At 40.6% G+C, this 20,411-nt stretch overlaps 1 protein-coding gene across 2 annotated transcripts in view; it reads left to right on the top strand.

Annotated features, from left to right (window-relative positions):
* PRTG (protogenin) overlaps nucleotides 1-4,950 on the top strand; it is a 125,412-nt gene extending 120,462 nt beyond the window's left edge. For both annotated transcript variants that reach the window (XM_510430.7, XM_009429172.5), the window contains exons 18-20: nucleotides 139-304; nucleotides 3,891-3,995; nucleotides 4,392-4,950. In XM_510430.7, coding sequence (XP_510430.2) covers nucleotides 139-304; nucleotides 3,891-3,995; nucleotides 4,392-4,646 — 526 coding nt within the window. In that variant the 3' untranslated portion in view covers nucleotides 4,647-4,950. The remainder of the gene's footprint in view (nucleotides 1-138; nucleotides 305-3,890; nucleotides 3,996-4,391) is intronic.
* The last annotated feature ends 15,461 nt before the right edge of the window (nucleotides 4,951-20,411 follow it).

Raw genomic sequence — 20,411 nt, 5'->3', positions numbered from 1 at the left:
CACTCGATTCTAAAAATATTTGAGAAATGGGTATTAAAGAACTTCATTGCTTACAAAGTTTTGTTGATAGGCCAGGTGGTTCATTTGCCTGCATCTTCTATGAAATTAGAAGACTTCCTCTTCTTGCCAATGTTTTAGGAAATCATCTGCTTCCAAGACGGCACAGAATGGAACTCAACAGTTACCTCGTACCAGTGCCTCCTTAGCTAGTGGAAATGAGGTAGGAAAGAACCTGGAAGGAGCTGTAGGAAATGAAGAATCTTTAATGCCAATGATCATGCCAAACAGCTTCATTGATGCAAAGGTACTGAGCTGCGGGATTTGCTGCATAAGCCGTTCTTCCATTCCTCCTCCCTGTGTGTGTAACATGTACTTCCCCCAAAATTGTATGTTGAATGTATTATACCAATACTCTTATTAATGAAATATTGAAATTTTACCCAGATCATTCCTTACATAAAATATTTAGGGGGAAAAAGGTGAGGATAGATAAAAGGTGAGAAAGATGCCATAATATATGGCATATAATATAATCTCATTTATATTATATTCCAACATATAATCTCAGTTAGATGAGATTATATGGAGTGAAGTTGTCTTAACCAAGGACTCCATGGTCATTAGTCTATATTTACTATAATTTGGACTGACCTGTATTTACTGGGTGGTCACCTTTTTGTTAATCCATTTGACTTAGTTTGGCTGATTGTTGAACTTAATTGCTTATCAGAACATCCCACGTATGAATGCCATTTTTAAAAATATAGAGCATCTAAATAGGTGCCTCAAGATCCTTCGTTTTATGGCTGAAGAAAGTTATAGAGAAACACCATTGGAAGAAGTTACTTCATGTCCTTTTCAGTATATATAATAATAGTGCTGTTGTAAGCATTGTGAACAATAACTTTTAAAATTATTTTTAGTCACATTACAACTTTAGATATTGTACGTTGTTGGAATAGCTCCCACAACCAATGTGCTATAAATCAGTTGTCAGCAAACAGTCCCACCCAGGCTAGACTGGGGCCTGTTTTTGTTTGGCTACCTTCTGAGCTAAGACTGTTTTTTACTTTTTTTTAAGATGGAGTTTCAGTCTTGTTGCCCAGGCTGTAGTGCAGTGGTACGATCTCGGCTCACTGCTACCTCCGCCTCCCGGTTCAAGCGATTCTCCTGCCTCAGCCTCCCGAGTAGCTGGGATTACAGGCGTGCGCCACCATGCCTGACTAATTTTGTATTTTTAGTAGAGATAGGGTTTCACCGTGTTGGTCAGGCTGGTCTCGAACTCCTGACCTCAGATGATCTGCCCGCCTTGGCCTCCCAAAGTGCTGGGATTACAGGTGTGAGCCACCATGCCCAGCTGTTTTTTACATTTTTAAAGGATGTTTACAAAAAAAAAAATCCAAGATGATGATGATAGGACACAGGCCATATGTGGCCTACAAAGCCTAAAATAGTTACGATCTGGCCCTCTACAGAAAAAGTTTGCCAAACCCTGTTATAAATTATTTTTCCTTTATCCTTTCCTAAAATTTAGAATAACAGAAGTATAACAAAATTTCAGGCAGTTTTGATACTAAATTTTATGAATTATATTCAACAGATGTAATTTACTTGTATCTAGTACAGCATTGTATACAATACGTATTATAGGTAAATATGAATAAATGAATATTTGCTATTTCTCTTTTTTTTGTTTGCAGCCTCATTTAGGTTTTACTTTTCAATACAAATTAAGCCATTCAACTTATTTCAAATTAATCTAAAACATTAGAACCTAAAACTTTTAAAGGAGCTTCAAAAGTACTGATACAGGCCAAGTGCGGTGGTTCACGCCTGTAATTCCAGCACTTTGGGAGGCCAAGGTGGGCGTATCACCTGAGGTCGGGAGTTCGAGACCAGCCTGACCAACATGGAGAAACCCCAGCTCTACTAAAAATACAAAAATTAGCCAGGTGTGGCCGGGCGCGGTGGCTCACGCCTGTAATCCCAGCGCTTTGGGAGACCAAGGCGGGTGGATCACGAGGTCAGGAGATCGAGACCGTCCTGGCTAACATGGTGAAACCCCGTCTCTACTAAAAATTAAAAAAAAAAAAAATTAGCGGGTCATGGTAGCAGGCGCCTGTAGTCCCAGCTACTCGGGAGACTGAGGCAGAAGAATGGTGTGAACCCGGGAGGCGGAGCTTGCAGTGAGCTGAGATTGTGCCACTACAATCCAACCTGGGTGACAGAGCGAGACTGTCTCAAAAAAAAAAAAAAAAAATTAGCTGGGTGTGATGACGCATGCCTGTAATCCCAGCTACTCGGAAGGCTGAGGCAGGAGAGTTGCTTGAACCCAGGTGGCAGAGGTTGCAATGAGCCGAGATCGCGCCATATTCTCCAGCCTGGGCAACAAGAACGAGACTCTGTCTCAAAAAAAAAAAACAAACAAAACAAGTACTAATATGTAACTGTGATTGTATTATTACTAGTTTGGAAGTAGATATGAGAGAGGTTAGGAGAGAAGCAGAGTGGGGAGGATGATGTAGGGAAAAAAGAAACTAAAGTGAAAGGAGCAGAGAGGTAGAGGCCTGAAGTGAAGGAGAGGCACGCATTTGGAGAGTGTCTCTCTTAATTCCCTTGGGTTAGCCCTAGAGTTGATACTCCATCTGATGTCATTTTGTTGATCATATGTGGGTTCATTATGGTTTGTTTATCCCCATCTGCTTTTTAAAATTTTCAAACATACAGAAAGGTTGAGAGAATAATGTACTGAATATACAAATTAATAATTGTTAATATCATAATTTTGTATCTTTGTATACTTTTTGCTTGCTATACCATTTGAAAATAAGTTTTGGAATATATAGCACATATATATGTATCTTAATGTGTTTTCGAATATATATTTTATGTATAAGCTTAAAAATAAACCTATTATATTGTTTTGACCACTAACAAATACCTTGACTATGTTGTACTACCTGTTTTGTGTTTGTTTGTTTTGTTTTGTTTTGTTTTGTTTTTTTGAGACAGAGTCTTGCTATGTTACCCAGGCTGGAGTGCAGTGGCGCGATCTCGGCCCCGGGTTCACACCATTCTCCTGCCTCAGCCTCCCCAGCAGCTGGAACTAGAGGCGCACGCTGCCATGCCCAGCTAATTTTTTTTTGTATTTTTAGTAGAGACGGGATTTCACTGTGTTAGCCAGGATGGTCTAGATCTCCTGACCTCATGATCCGCCCGCCTCAGCCTCCCAAAGTACTGGGATTACAGGCGTGAGCCACCGCACCTGGCCTATTTTGTTTTTTTGTTTTTTTGTTTTTTTGTTTTTGAGACGGAGACTTGCTCTGTTGCCCAGGCTGGAGTGCAGTGGCTTGATCTCAGCTCACTGCACCCTCTCCCTCCTGGGTTCAAGCAATTCTCTGTCTCAGCCTCCTGAGGAGCTGGGATTACAGGCGCCTGCCACCATGCCTGGCTAATTTTTGTATTTTTAGTAGAGACGGGGTTTCACCATCTTGGCCAGGCTGGCCTTGAATTCCTGACCTCATGATCCACCCACCTTGCCCTTCCAAAGTGCTGGGGTTACAGGTGTGAGCCACTGTGCCCAGCTGTACTGCCTGTTTTAAAGAAGAAATGATCACATCTATGATCATTTTTGTTAACATTTAAGCATTTTGGGTACTAATGCTTACTATTTGGGTAATGAGTACATTAGAAGCCCAGTCCCCACTACCACACAATATGTACCCCACTCATGTAACAAACATGCACATGTACTCCCTCAATCTAAAATAAAATAAAAATGAAAAGGGAAATGTGAAGCATATAGTAAAAGTTAAAGTATGCACTACTTGTGATAAAGTGAAATCTGTGATACCAGGATATTTTACATTTCCCCTCTTTTATTTCCTCAGGGAGGAACTGACCTGATAATTAATAGCTATGGTCCTATAATTAAAAACAACTCTAAGAAAAAATGGTTTTTTTTCCAAGACTCAAAGAAGATACAAGTTGAGCAGGTAACCTATCTAAATGAGAAAAATTTTTGGCAATGCGTGATATATGAAATGATGATTTAAAAAGAGGAAAATGTGAATTCATGCTTTATTTTAATTTTCTGTGTTCTTCATGGCTGTGATTTTATTAATTTGGGGCATGGCTCTGTGGAGAGCGAGGTGAATGATAACAGAAGTTGGAATAGTCATCAGAGCTGTGGTTTTCAGTGGGGAGTAGGGTCAGTGAGGAAAGGGATAGGAGCAGGAGCGTGCATCAGAAGCACTGAAGAAGCTTTTGACACTTCGCATGCCATGGGTAATGCTGATGTGCTCCCACCTGTCTGTGGGGACCTGATGAGCTTTTGCTCATGGATTTGATCAGTCTGGTATCTCATTGCCATCTTATCTTTTTTTGCCTAGCCTCAAAGAAGATTTACTCCAGCAGTCTGCTTTTACCAGCCAGGCACCACTGTATTAATCAGTGATGAAGACTCCCCTAGCTCCCCAGGTCAGACAACCAGCTTCTCAAGACCCTTTGGTGTTGCAACTGATACAGAACATTCAGCAAATAGTGAAGGCAGCCATGAGACTGGGGATTCTGGGCGGTTCTCTCATGAGTCCAACGATGAGATACATCTGTCCTCAGTTATAAGTACCACACCCCCCAACCTCTGATTCTTTCACTGGCAGTGATTCAGGTGGAGATTCCACAATGAGGAAGTGTGAAGACCCTGCTGTGTCATCCGTTAGTGAGCAGACTTCCTCCTTAGTTCTGCAGCCGCCATCTGCCATGCTATGCTTTGATAAAAATGATTTTCCAATCTAGACGGCCATGCTCAGGTATTCTCACCATTAAGTCTGTTCGAAGGACAATGAACAGGGAGCCAAAGCCTTTTGTGAAAATCTTGATATCTTTATGGGGTATTTTAGCTTTTTTGAATGTGTTTTGTTTTTTATTTTTAAACTTGTGTAATTTGAATGTTTCATTGTCAGCAATGTGAAAGAACGGTCGAGATGTTTGACTGGATTATAAAATATATCACTGGAGCAAAGGGAAGACTTTTGAAAGCCCCTTTGCTGACTATCTACCTCAGTTTGCCTCCCGGCAAACTCTGAAGACAACTTTGTTACCTCATATGTTGTTATAGTTTATCTCAGCTACATAACCAATGATACTTCCTAGTAGTATTGTGTTTTCATTGCTGTATGTGTAATGTGTGTGATCAAAGGAGTCATATAGGTAGATGAGTAAGAATGTTTATCTGAAGCTCTGATTTTTTTAAAAAAAGAAACTCTGACATCTGCATGGTTTGGATAAGTTCATACCTCTGGCTGTGAGGACCGTTAAACCACTGAGAAGAGGAAAAGTGGGGCTATTTCTTCTAACGAATGACCAAAACAAGAAAGTATATTTCTTTTGAGAACAGAACTATTCAATACCAGGTAGGGATCATTTTGCTTAAAAGGCCTTTATGTTTTGGGCATTAGAGTCTGAGTGCTTTATCTCCTATATCCCAAACCTCAAGCTGCCCAGAACTGTGCCTTTTCTACCTTTCCCTTTGCCTGACAGTTGGCCAAAGGCTGCACTGTCTAGTTTGCAAAGCATCTTCAACTTTGCCAGTATTAGTTGCAAAACCCCATGCAGAATATGGATTTTTAAAAAAAATGGGTTAAGGTGTTTTTTTTTCTTTTTTTAAATCCCAGTTTGGCTTAAAGGAGTGAAGAAATTTCATGAACTATTAAGAATGAAGGTAAATGCAACAGTAGGCAGTAAAATGAAGTTATTATGGTAACAGTGCCTTTCAGTATAACGAAATTCTTTGCCTTATACCTTTTAAATATTCATGAAATTGTTTAGGAACAGGAGTACAAAAAGTTGCCTTAAGAGTTTCTTGGATTTTATCAGTAACTATTTTGATGTATAGTATCTTACCAAGGCATTTTTTTTTTTAAGTGCAGGTTTTGTTTAGGGATAAATATTCAGAGTTCTACCACCCTACTTGTGTTTTCTTGAATTCTTTAGAGAATATGGTATCTACTTAATCTTCCTTCAGTGTCAATGCTGTGAATGAGGAATGCTGACTCCAGGAGTGAGTTAATCCTCTTGCAGGTTTGAAATCAGCTACTCAGCTGCATAACATAGGCCTTTTCTCCGTCATGAGACAGTTACCTAGGTGCCGAGCAGTGGGAGAGGATAAAGAACTAAACGCGTGTAGAGAAGGGGTCCCATATCCTTTTAAAAGTATTTTTTCAAATTTTCTGGAAGTGACTTTTGTTTCTCATTTTAAAAGTAATCATAATGGGTTTACACTTGAAATGCTTTGTTCCTAGAGGAGGCAGGGTCATGTTCACTGATGTTCTAAAATCAAAGGAATATTAGCGGATAATAGTCCCAGCATCATCTGCTAGTCTAATGACTGTAGATATAACATTTTTAATTTTTTTAAATCTGTAATTTTGTGCCAAACTGGATGTGATTAAGACTAAAGTTCAATGCCAGCAACCACTTCTGAACTAAACTCAGAGTCCCCCAGTTAGTTATCTAAGTACGGAATTCATCACAAAACAAACAAAAAAGCAGAGCTTTAGGTGAACAGTCTGCAGCAAGGAAAAATGCTGCTCCTGCCTTTATAGCTCCTGTTTTATACTACCTCCTTTTAAAGTTATTCTAGTGTTATTTTTTTTCCTGTACTCAGGGAACATTTTGTTACTTTTGAGCTGCCTCATGGAAGCATGGGCAGATTGACAGGGTATAGCGCTTTGTGGTTCGTAAGTAGAAGTATATAGGGCCAACTTTTATCAGTATCTAAAATTAAGTACAGTGAGATCATTTTATTTTTAAGCTTTCATTAAAAGGCAAACAAAATCTAAAGCTGAAACATCATCCATCATGGTTATGGAAGATGTGTCTAGGACTACATGAATTCGAATGGTTTTAAATGGCTAAAAAGACGGGCTTAAGTCCTTGAGGAAAGTATTTTCTTTGTTTGGTTTTTGATGAATAGGCTTATAGTTACAATAGAACTTTAGGCTATAACTATTTGATAATTATTTACCAGTACATTTTTTACCTTTTCATTTTGTTCTTATACGGACTTTTTCATAATAATCCTGATACCAAAGAATTTTCAGTAGAAAATAAAATTTTGATTATAATTCCCGCCAAATTGAATTAACTAGAAGCATTTATAGATATGAAACTTACACAAGTAGTTACTAACCCAAAACAATAGCGTTTATATTGATTGTTGTAGTTAAATAGATTAGGAATGTTAACTACCTTATTGTTACCAGAGCATTTAAAATAAGTTGTAATACTTTCTTTACCAGCAGATCGTTCCAAAGAATTTCAGGTATAGTTTTTTCTTCAGCGAGTAAATCTTCAACTATACAGTATTAAAGTATTTTTATATTGTTGAAACTACTTGTTGGAGAGAAAATTTTTTTTTTTTTTACCAAAAATAGATACTTTGGTCTCATTGAATAAGATATTTAGTAATACAGCAAAGACTTCTTTTTACTTGACCAAAGCAAGCTTCTTTGAAGTCTTAAGTATGAAATTGTAATTAAAATGTGAAGATTTTCACTCATTTTTCATAGTGGTATTACTTCATGGTATTGTACTTCAAAGAGGCTAATATGCAAATGGTAACTATTTTCTTTTCCAAAGATGTATTTGCTGTAAGAACTGATACCTGCATGTCATTTTTATGCCAAATATTACAAGATACTGCTCATCAGTATTTTCATACCAAAGACCATTAAGATGTATAGGGTAGCCTGTAAGTAAGTAAAGATGAGCAGATTTGAAATAAATTTATTTAGAGGCCGATAGAGAATCTAGCTTTAGTAGCAAAAAATATCAAAGGGCTAAGTTTACATAATTAAAAGCAATACAATTATATTGGTATTTATCAGTGTTTTTATTCAAGTACTTTTTATCAGCAAATTAAAAAGAAAAAAACCAAAGATATTTAAGGTTACCTCCGCATATAGGCAAATATAGTTGTACATTAAACTGTTGTTTCTTGTTTTTATGTTAAACCAAACATGTCTCTTCGGAACCCAGTCTGTATACAAATAACATGCATGAGGACTTTCCATTTAATCTGCGATTCAGCCACATGATGTTTTTGCCAAATGATGTGATACTTTCCAAAGCACCTTGAGTGTGAAATGTCAACAGAAATATCAGCAAGCTTTTATGTTGCAGAGTATTCGGGTATCTCTGAATTAGCCTGTATAGTTCTCTTCCTGCTTTAAGCATTACCTGGTTAGCTCAGACGGCTTGAGGCAGTCCCTTAATAATAGGGATGCTTTTCATCTCTAAGGATGTAAGAGGCAAACAAATCATGTCATTCTTTAAGTGGGCTATGCTTTGATAGATGTGCTCTTTAAAGGTGTGAGATTGGAATTTAGAGTTGTTAAATTGAAATGTTTGCATTGCACCAAAGGAGCTCAGTTTTCAAACTTTAATGGAACCTTGGGTGAAGGGAAAAAATTTTTAATGAAATCTGGGGTTTTATATTTTGATTAGCCTAAAAGTAAAAATACAGCTTTATCCATTAAGTGACTTTTAAAAATCAGTTTTGCCATACCAAAGAAATTAGATTCTTAGTGTCAAATGCTATACTTTTGTCTGTGCTTGAAACGAGCAATGCCAACATTGGGAACAATGACAGAGGTTTGCATCAGTTTGTCTTGGCTTTGTTAAGGACTTCTGCCAGAAATGTGCTCATGGTTGACAACCCAGGATCATTGTTCAAGTTCTTATGCAGACACCTTTGAAAACAATTCAGATCGTGTCACAAGAATTTGGAATTGAAAATATCATTTATTTTTTAATGCAAGAATACCCAGATGTGGTTTCACTTCAGCAGTAGCTATAGTGGTTTACTTATATAGATTTTTGTTTCACTGAATGTAAATTTTGAATACTGAATGTAAAAAAAAACTCCAGTTATATTGAAACAGTCACTAAGACTGCACATGTGTTTTGCAGACTTTCTTCCTGACCATTTGCCACATGGGTCTCTGATAAAATTCTGTTGGTTTAATAGTCAAAATAATCTTTGCAGTTTGTGAGCACTGAGTAGCAGGTTCTGGAGACCACCATATACAACCAGTTGTCTAATTGTGATTTTTTTATTGATGTTTAGAAGAATGTAACCATAGAGTTCTGTGTTAAGTTGATTTATGCTCAGGACATAAGATCACAGGCTAATGCAATGTGTATGTTTCAGGCTTTAATCTTCTCAATTTCCCTTTTTAAGCCGTTGATGGTGTTTAAGATTAACATGACAGTCTTGTATTTTTACCAGATACTGTATTATTTTTCCTATTGCTGCTGTAACACATTACCATGAAGGTGGTGGCTTAAAATAACACAAATTTTTCTTAAGTTCTGCAGATCAGAAGTCTAACACAGGTCTCCCTGGGATAAAATCAAGGCGCTTGCAGGGCTGTTTCTTTTTGAGGCTTTAGGGAAAAATCTATTTCCTTTTCTAGTTTTTTAAGGCTGGGAACCCCTCCTTCCATCTTCAAAGCCAGCCATGTGGCATCTCTCTGAATCTCCTTCCATTATCATTTCTCTTTGTCCAACCCCAGCTGATACAGGTTATCTAGGTTTAAGGATTCCAGTGATCACATTGAGCCCACCTAAATAATCCAGGATAATCTCCCTAACTGAAGTTCCTCAACTTAATCACATCTACAGAGTTCCTTTCACTGGTTCCAGGGATTTGGGCATGGACTTCTGTAGGTGGCCAGTATTTTGCCCACAACAGGTACATTCTTTCTGTGGAATTCTGATCCCTGTAAAATGTCTGTAGCATTAAAGAGATTGGAAATCTGAGGTCATGTGCCCCTTGGGGATCTTTAAAGATTAAAAGCATGAAAACTTTGACTTGTAGCCTACCAAAATTATACACTAAACTTTCTCTCCAAAATACTTGTGAAACAATTTATCTTTAAAGTTTCTGAATATGTGCTTCATAAAATAACATCTCATGTTTATCAGCAAGTGTCCTAAATATTTGCGTCTAACTTTATGGAATTTATTCAGAAAAAGAATTGAAAACTCTTCTTAGAGTTACCCTTTCTCCTTTTCTCTTCAGTAGTTATGTTGCTGGGGAAGAGTTGGGGGAAGACCTCAAAACACAGGAACTCAGAGTGATGAACAGGACCATGCTCAAGTTTATTCTTTGTTTTCTTTTAATGACATATTCACAACATTCACAACTTTCTGCCTTTAAATCTGGTTCCTCTCTTCAGCTTCACCAAGCCACTGAATGCTTTTCAGTTTTATTAACCCTCACATTCCCCATCCTTCTCAGCAAGAGCCTCTCCTTATGCCATCAGCATGTATATACATTTCCTAGGAAATTTGATCTTTCTTGTCATTCTTTTTTGGTTCCAATCGGCCTTTTCCTGGTTCTCAAAGCTCTAGTTTCTTCTAATTTCTGGATCATCGCAAGTCTGGCCCTCTTTGAACTTTAAAACATAATGTCTAATTCCACCCCAATTTTCAGCATTTCTTCAACTAAATCGATAAAGCTGTCTCCATTATGAGAAAGGCCAGAATAATACTCCGAGTAAGCATAAGAAAGCTGGTCATTTTACAACTTCTCCCGACTCTAGGAAGTAATATCTTGCCATTTGTTGAGCATCTACAGTGTGCCAAGCACATGGTTCATCTCTGCAAACTGCTGCTACATTCTGTAAAGCAAGTATTATCCCCATTTTAAGGATTAGGAACAGGTTCCTGATCTCTTGCCAAAAGTCACAGCTAGTGAGTGGTTTAGGCAAGATACAAACCCTAGTTAGTTAATCCTTACTCAGAAGTGTATAGGACTATGATACATTGTCTCAGCTTAAAAAAAAAAAAAAAGATATTTAATCACCCAGGGTCATAGTGCCTTCCATAGTATGACCAGATACAACTTTTTTTTCCTTGTATCCACAAAGGCCAGGTTGTGTCAGAACAACCTTTCTACAGAGTAATAACCAATCAAAAAAGAGAAGACTACCTTATTTAAATCCACTTATTCACAGGAGGGATTAAGGCAGCTGTAACTCATCCCTTATCATCTCCTAATTTCTCTCCTCCAAAACCTTCCATTTATCTCAGCTAAAATTGTGTCTGAAGGCTGTTTGTACTTAGAGTTACATTAGAAATAAGGTAGGCATGGTTTCTAGAGTCCTTTTCTAGTCAAGCATTTCCTTATTCAACAATGTCTTCAGAATCGCATTTTATCTTTTGTAATTTTCTGTAGCTCCCATATTCCAAACAGGAATTCATTGACTTGAAAAAGTCAGGTGTGTAAACAGTAATCCTTTCTTGTTAGGTCTGAAGAGTTCATGATTTTTTATGAATATAAACTAATTTATTATTTGCATTAATGTAGGAGACAGCAAAGTTAACGGAGAGTCATAAAACAGAACAAGTATAAGTTAGGCTTTGGAGCACCTAAGTTCTAATCTTGACAATTTTGAGAATCGTTTGGTACAAAAATTCTTAAAGTGTTTCTGTGCCTTCTCCATCCATGAAATGAGGATAATTTTTTTGTGCAAAATGAAACAATAGTACTTTGAAAATTTAAGAGAAAATTCAAGTGTAAATAATCATAATCTGAAACTCATTTGTATGAGGCTGTGAAAGATTTTACAGACTCTTTCTTTTCAAGTCAGCCTTTGCAATTATATTTTGCCTTTGTTGAAATGAAAAATGTTTGCATCTCCCGTACGCATACACAAAACCAATAGAAGAAAGTGGTTGGTAAAAGATATAGCTGAAATGGAAACACTCATATGTTAGGTGGATAAAATCATAAGAGAAAATGGGAATTGACTGTACTTTCAAAGTACTAAATTTGAAGTCATCTTACTCCAATTTAAGTTATATATATATATATGTTGGCTTTTAAAGAGTTAAAGAGAGAATCAGATCTGTCCAGCAGGATAGATGGGTGAGGAGAAAAGTACATATTTAGGATTTTTCTCTAAAAGATCTTTTTCAAGATTATGGAGTATTTTAATATTTCTGCAAACTATTCCAAATGAATGCATTTTATATAGGGCAACACATACTGGCACCTGATTCTGGTTTATTCGATTTCATATGTAGGGTTTGTTGGGAAGAATTATATGATTGGCTTCTTTTTTTAGAGGAAATATTTTCCCTTTTTTCTTATCCATATACTATTCTGAACAGCTTTGCAGATTTCCTTAAGTTCATAGCTTGTAAGTAGTTCATGGTATATAGACATAGTCTTGACTTACAACTGAAAAAAAAATTATGTTACAGAAGTTTATTTTTTCTACGGAACTGTCTTTAAAAACAAAAATATTACAAATCTTGACCTTGAAATATTCTGTTTCCTGTTATCACATTCTGGATATCTATTTTGTTTGCAAATGAAAATTATTACTGATGATTAGCAACTTGAGCCTGTTAATAGGAAATTGCAAAGCCCGAATACACACACATTGCCTTAGCCTATCAGTAGAGTAGAGGACATATGTTAAGAAAATGTGTCCGCTTGTTGCCGTTGTTGGACAAAATTTTACGTCTGTGTGTATGATTTTTTTTTCTATTTTCTTCAAAGATGTGAATTAAATGAAAGTGTGGGAGCCAGTTAAATTATTTTGTATTGTGGGTGTTCTGGATCCTTTCACTCCGTATACCATTTTCTTGTAAGGGCAGCATTTGTAGACTTGCTAATGGACTGCAGAGCTGAGCTATATTAATTTTATACTTGACTCAGGGGATCAGTTCTGTGAATGCCATTGCACGAAGAAAGCAAATGTTTGCCTTGATTTTGAATGTATCTTTTTAATGTCTTCTTAAAACATGTTTGTTTAATAATGTAGATTTGTTTTTTTTTCTAGTATCATAGTAAATATTGCTTAGTACTTCCCCCCACCCCACTGGGTAGTTTATATACTACCCTATAGGTCATGCCAAAAATGAATAAAAGTTTAAATGCCAAAATGTTTATGAAACTGCTGTCTAAATACTGATTGATTGCACAATTTAAATAAAAGCTTTCCTTAGTTAAAAAAGACAAACCCATGTTTTCTTTTATTCTTCAGTTTTCTTTTGGGGGAATAGAGAAGGAAAACTTTCCATTTATAGGAGGTTGGCTTTCACATCATGGGTTGGGATGACTATAGAATCCACTCCAAGAAGTAGGAATAGAACCTATTTAAGGTATCTAAGAATTGCTTTCATCTGACATTTACTATTTAATAACAACAAGGAAATAACAATGTTCCCATCCCAGTAGATGGTTGCTCACCTCAGGAGTTAAACAGTAGGTAGCCCAAAAGGTATGGACTTGCTCTGATAGTCACAATTCTAAATCAGGATAAATTTTTTTTTTAGTATTAAAATTTTAAAATGGTAAGAAAATCCTGAAAATCTTCCCACTGAAACCATCTAGAAATAACAGATAAAATATGACCCAAAAAAGTTTCTTTTTAACATAGTTGAATTCTTATTTTTTTAAAAAAAATCTCTAGGATTGAGAATGAAATGGGGACTGAAAAACAGAGCAGTAACATTTTGAAATGATATTCTGATGACTGCGGAGAGCATCAAAGAAGGAATTGAAACATGAGAAGGGAAAAACTACATAAAAAACAAGTAAGTTAGAAAAATAAATGAATGGAATTTCCAGAAATAAAAAAATATAATTTTTGAATTTTTGAAACTCTTAATTTATCAAACAGCCAAAGAATATTCTAAAACTGGAAGATAGCTATGAGGAAATTAGCTAGAATGCAGCATACAGAGAGAAACATGGAGAATATAAAACAGATAAAAAGATCTAAGACAGCTGTTTTAAAATGAAAGACTAAAGAGAATGAAGAAGAAGTCATATTCAAAAGGGAAAATTACTACATGATGAAAGCCATACTTCCTCAGATTTAGGAAGCACAAACCTCAGTGTAGAAATACAAAAGTAAGTCTATACCAAGCCACATTATAGTGAAACTGTAGAACAAGAAAGACAAGGTAAGAACATAAAGGTAGCTAGACAAAAAAAAAAAAAAAATTATATAGATTGCACTAAGAAAATTTCTTATCGGCAATGAAAGAAGCAAGAAAGTGGGCCAGGCGCGGTGGCTCACACCTTTAATCCCAGCGCTTTGGGAGGCTGAGGTGGGCAGATCATGAGGTCAGGAGTTCAAGACCAACCTGGCCAACATGGTGAAACCCCGTCTCTACTGAAGACACAAAAATTAGCTGGGCATGGTGGTGCGCTCCTGTAGTCCCAGCTACTCGGGAGGCTGAGGCAGGAGAATTGCTTGAATTTGGGAGGCAGAGCTTGCAATGAGCCGAGATCAAGCCACTGCACTCCAGCCTGGGCAACAGAGCAAGACTCTGTCTCAAAAAAAAAAAAAAAAAAAAAACAAGAAAATGGTGTGATAATATCTTCAAAACATCACAAGGGAAAAAAGCTGTATATGGAATTCTGTATCAACATAAATTATTATTTAAGTGTTAGCGTTAAATAATTCTGGATGAAGATCAAGAGAATTTACCACTAATACATCCTTGTACGTGAACGATTAAAGATGTACATTAGGAAGAGGGAAATAGAATCCACAAGGAAGATAGGAGAAGGAAGAAGCAATGAAGAGCCAAAAATACAAAAAAATGAGATAACTACTCCACACCCAGTAGGATGGCTATATCAAAAAGATAGGCCAGGTGCAGTGGCTCACGCCTGTAATCCCAGCATTTTGGGAGGCTTAGGTGGGTGGATCACTTGAGGACAAGAGTTTAAGACGAGCCTGGCAAACATGGCAAAACTCTGTGTCTACTGAAAATACAAAAAATTAGCTGGGCGTGGTAGTATATACCTGTAATCCCAGCTACTCGAGAGGCTGAGGCACAAGAATTGCTTAAATTCGGGAGGCAGAGGCTGCAGTGAGCTGAGATTGTGCCACTGCACTCCAGGCTGGGCAACAGAGCAAGACCTTTGCCTCAAAAAAAACAACAACAAAAAAGCAAAGATAGTAACTGCTGGTGAGAATGTGGAGAAATTACAACCCTCATACGTTGCTGGTAGGATGTAAAAATTGGGAAGCCACTGTGGAAAATAACAGTTTCTCAAAAACAAAGTTAACATTTGACCCAGCAATCCTACTCCTAGATATATACTCAAGCAAAATGAAAACATATATTCACACAAAAACTTGTCCGTAAGTTCATAGAAGCATTATGCATAGTACTGAAATAATGAGAACAATCCAAATACCTACTGACTGATAAATGGACAAATGATGTGTGGTATATCCACTCAATGAAATATTATTCAGCCATAAAAATGAATAAGGTACCGATATATGCTATGACATGGATAAATCTTGAAAACATTATGCTAAGTGAAAGAACTCAGTCGATAAAGACCACACATTGTATTATTTCATTTAAAAGAAATGTCCAGGTTGGGCGAGGTGGCTCACACCTGTAATCCCAGCACTTTGGGAGGCTGAGGTGGGCTTATCACCTGAGGTCAGGAGTTCAAGACCAGCCTGGCCAACATGGCAAAACCGCATCTCTGCTAAAAATACAGAAATTAGCAGGGTGTGGTGATGCGCACCTGTAGTCCCAGCTGCTCGGGAGGCTGAGGCAGGAGAATCGCTTGAACTCAGGAGGCTGAGGTTGCAGTGAGCCGAGATTGCACCTCTGCTTGCCAGCCTGGGTGACAGAGTGGGACTGTGTATCAAAAAAAAAAAAAAAAAAAAAAAAAAAAAAAAAGGCAGGGACAGGCATGGAGGCTCATGCCTGTAGTCCCAGCACTTTGAGAGGCTAAGGCGGGCACATCACTTGAGCTCAGGAGTTCGAGATCAGCCTGGCCAACATGGTGAAACCCCATCTCTACTAAAAATACAAAAATTAGCCAGGCATAATGGCGAGCACCTGTAATTCCAGCTACTCGGGAGGCTGAGGCAGGAGAATTGCTTAAACCTGAGAGGCGGAGGTTGCAGTGAGCCGAGATTGCACTATTGCACTCCAGCCAGGGTGATTACAGAGTGAGACTCTGCCTCAAAAGTGAAAAAAAAAAAAAAAAAAAAATAGAAGACAGGAAAGAAGTTAAAGAAGCAAAAATAATCCCGAGAAAAAAGGAAAAAGTAATATGGTAGGAAAAGTACGATTAATATCTGTAGTTACAAAAAAAAGTAAAATACTGCCACTTTAAAGATTGGATTAAAAAAAACCTTGCTATAGGTTGTTTACAATACATGCACTTAAAACATAATGACCAGGAATTGAACAAAGTTGCAGGGAACAAGATCAACACACAAAACTCAGTCCCGTTTCTATAAACTTGGAATGAACAATCTGAAAAGGAAATTAAGAAAGCAATCTCATTTACAATAGCATCTAAGAGAATTAAATACCTAAGCATAAATTTAACCAATGAAGTGACATGATTAAGTTGCACGCTATAGACCACAAAACATTGCTGGTAGAAATTAAAGACTTAAATAAATGGAAAGATATACTATGTTCATGTATAGGAAAACATTAGAGTATTGAGATTTCATTGCTGGGCACGGTGGCTCACGCCTGTAATCCCAGCACTTTGGGAGGCTGAAGCAGGCGGATCACGAGGCCAGGAGATCGAGACCATCCTGGCTAACACGGTGAAACCCCGACCCTACTAAAAATACAAAAATCTAGCCAGGCGTGGTGGCGGGCACCCGTAGTCCCAGCTACTTGGGAGGCTGAGGCAGGAGGATGACATGAACCCAGAAGGCGGAGCTTGCAGTGAGCCGAGATTGCACCACTGCACTCCAGCCTGGGTGACAGAGTGAGACTCCATCTCAAAAAAAAAGATTTCATTGCAATCCCTATCAAAATTCCAACAGCTTTTCTTTTTTATGGAAATAGAAGAGCCAATCCTCAAATTGATATGGAACTGGAAGGGACCCCAAATAGCCTAAACAATCTTGAAAAAGAACAAAGTCAGAGAACTCACGCTTCCCAACTTGAAAACTTACTACAGAGCTAAAGTGATCAAAACAGTGTGGTAATGGCATCAGGATAGACCTATAGACCAATGGAATAGAATTGAGAGACCAAAAATGAACCCATATATCTATGGCCAATTGATTTTTGACAAGAATGTAAAGTCTATTCAATGGGGAAATAACAGTTTCTTCAATAAATGGTGCCAGACAACTGGATTTTCACATGCAAAAGAATAAAATTAATTGAGGTGGGAGGATCACTTGAGGCCAGGAGTTCAAGACTAGCGTGGGCAACATAGAAAGACCCCTTTCTCTACAAAAACATTTTACAAAAATGACCAGATGTGCTGGCACATACCTGTAGTCCTAGCTACTTGGAAGGCTGAGGTGGGAGGATTGTTTGAGCCCAGGAGTTTGAGGTTACAGTGTGCTATGATTGCACAACTGCACTCCAGCCTGGGCAACAGAGTGAGACCCTGTCTCTATCAAAAAAATAAAAAAGAATAAAGTTAGACCCACTACCTCACACCATGTACTAAAATTAACTCAAATGGATCAACACCTAAATGTAAAAGCTAAAACCATAAAACTCTTAGAAGAAAATATAGGGATAAATCTTCATGATCTTAGATGTGGCAATGGGTTCTAAGATCTGACACCAAAAGGACAAGCAACCAAAGTAAGAAAGCATGGGTTCTAAGATCTGACACCAAAAGGACAAGCAACCAAAGTAAGAAAGATAAATTGGACTTCATCAAAATTAAAAACTTACATGCATCAAATGATACCATCAAGAAAAGAAGAAGACAATCTACAAAATGGGAGAAATAGCAAATCATATAGGATAATGGTTTAATATCTTAAGTATACAAAGAACTTCTAAAACTCAACAACAAAAACACCAACAACCCAAATGAAAAAAGGGCAAAAAAGTTGAATTAAAATTTTTTCAAAGAAGATATACAAATGGCCAATAAACACATGAAAAGATGCTCAACATGCTTAATTATTAGGGAAATACAAAACTATAATGAAATACCATTTCACATTCACTAGGAGGGCTATAATTTTTAAAAAAGAAAAGAAAAATAAGTGTGTTGGTAAGAATGTGCCAACATATGCTTATGGAAATGTAAGATGGTGTACCACAGTGGAAAACAGTTTGGTTTCCTCAAAAATGTAAATAAATACTTACCATATGACCCAGCAATTCAACTCTTAGGTATATACACAAATAACCAAAAGGTAGAAGCAACTCAGGTATTTATAAATAGATTAATGGATAAACAAAATGTGGTATATCCGTACAATGGAATATTATTCAGCCATAAAAAGAAATGAAGTTCTGATACATGCTGCAACATGTATGACCTCAAAAATATTATCCTAATTGAGGCCAGGCGTGGTGGCTTATGCCTGTAATCCCAGCACTTTGGGAGGCTGACACAAGTGGATCACAAGGTCAGGAGATCGAGACCAGCCTGGCCAAGATGGTGAAATTATCTACTAAAAATACAAAACTATCTATTGAAAATACAAAAACTGAGGATCTCGGAAGGACTGTGTGGTAGATAGAGCTCCCTCTCCCCTCTCCCCTCTCCCCTCTCCCCTCTCCCCTCTCCCCTCTCCCCTCTCCCCTCTCCCCTCTTTCCACGGTCTCCCTCTGATGCCGAGCCGAAGCTGGACGGTACTGCTGCCATCTCAGCTCACTGCAACCTCCCTGCCCGATTCTCCTGCCTCAGCCTGCCGAGTGCCTGCGATTGCAGGCGTGCGCCGCCACGCCTGACTGGTTTTCGTATTTTTTTGGTGGAGACGGGGTTTCGATGTGTCGGCTGGGCTGGTCTCCAGCTCCTAACCGCGAGTGATCCGCCAGCCTCGGCCTCCCGAGGTGCCGGGATTGCAGACGGAGTCTCGTTAACTCAGTGCTCAATGGCGCCCAGGCTGGAGTGCAGTGGCGTGATCTTGGCTCGCTACAACCACCTCCCAGCCGCCTGCCTTGGCCTCCCTAAGTGCCGAGATTGCAGCCTCTGCCTGGCAGCCACCCCGTCTGGGAAGTGAGGAGCGTCTCCACCTGACTGCCCATCGTCTGGGATGTGAGGAGCCCCTCTGCCTGGCTGCCCAGTCTGGAAAGTGAGGAGCGTCTCTGCCCGGCCGCCATCCCATCTAGGAAGTGAGGAGCGCCTCTTCCCGGCCGCCATCACATCTGGGAAGTGAGGAGCGTCTCTGCCCGGCAGCCCATCGTCTGAGATGTGGGGAGCACCTCTGCCCTGCCGCCCCGTCCGGGATGTGAGGAGTGTCTCTGCCCGGCCGCCCTGTCTGAGAAGTGAGGAGACCCTCTGCCTGGCAACCGCCCTGTCTGAGAAGTGAGGAGCCCCTCCGCCCGGCAGCCACCCCGTCTGAGAAGTGAGGAGCATCCTCCCTCCTCGTCTGGGAGGGAGGTGGGGGGGTCAGCCCCCCGCCCGGCCAGCCGCCCCATCCGGGAGGTGAGGGGCACCTCTGCCCGGCCGCCCCTACCGGGAAGTGAGGAGCCCCTCTGCCCGGCCAGCCGCCCCGTCCGGGAAGGAGGTGGGGGGTCAGCCCCCCGCCCGGCCAGCCGCCCCGTCCGGGAGGGAGGTGGGGGGGTCAGCCCCCCGCCCGGCCAGCCGCCCCGTCCGGGAGGGAGGTGGGGGGGTCAGCCCCCCGCCCGGCCAGCCGCCCCGTCCGGGAGGGAGGTGGGGGGGTCAGCCCCCCGCCCGGCCAGCCGCCCCGTCCGGGAGGGAGGTGGGGGGGTCAGCCCCCCGCCCGGCCAGCCGCCCCGTCCGGGAGGGAGGTGGGGGGGTCAGCCCCCCGCCCGGCCAGCCGCCCCGTCCGGGAGGGAGGTGGGGGGGTCAGCCCCCCGCCCGGCCAGCCGCCCCGTCCGGGAGGGAGGTGGGGGGGTCAGCCCCCCGCCCGGCCAGCCGCCCCGTCCGGGAGGGAGGTGGGGGGGTCAGCCCCCCGCCCGGCCAGCCGCCCCGTCCGGGAGGGAGGTGGGGGGTCAGCCCCCCGCCCGGCCAGCCGCCCCGTCCGGGAGGTGAGGGGCGCCTCTGCCCGGCCGCCCCTACCGGGAAGTGAGGAGCCCCTCTGCCCGGCCAGCCGCCCCCTCCGGGAGGGAGGTGGGGGGGTCAGCCCCCCGCCGGGCCAGCCGCCCCGTCGGGGAAGTGAGGGGCGCCTCTGCCCGGCCGCCCCTACTGGGAAGTGAGGAGCCCCTCTGCCCGGCCAGCCGCCCTGTCCGGGAGGGAGGTGGGGGGTCAGCCCCCCGCCCGGCCAGCCGCCCCGTCCGGGAGGGAGGTGGGGGGGGTCAGCCCCCCGCCCGGCCAGCCGCCCCGTCCGGGAGGTGAGGGGCGCTTCTGCCCGGCCGCCCCTACTGGGAAGTGAGGAGCTCCTCTGCCCGGCCACCACCCCATCTGGGAGGTGTACTCAACAGCTCATTGAGAA

The sequence above is a fragment of the Pan troglodytes genome, chromosome 16 (assembly GCF_028858775.2).
Source record: "Pan troglodytes isolate AG18354 chromosome 16, NHGRI_mPanTro3-v2.0_pri, whole genome shotgun sequence".
In the NCBI taxonomy this organism is placed as follows: Eukaryota; Metazoa; Chordata; class Mammalia; order Primates; family Hominidae; genus Pan; species Pan troglodytes.
The sequence above is the reverse complement of the archived record's forward strand: the minus strand, read 5'-3'. Positions and strand labels throughout refer to the sequence as shown.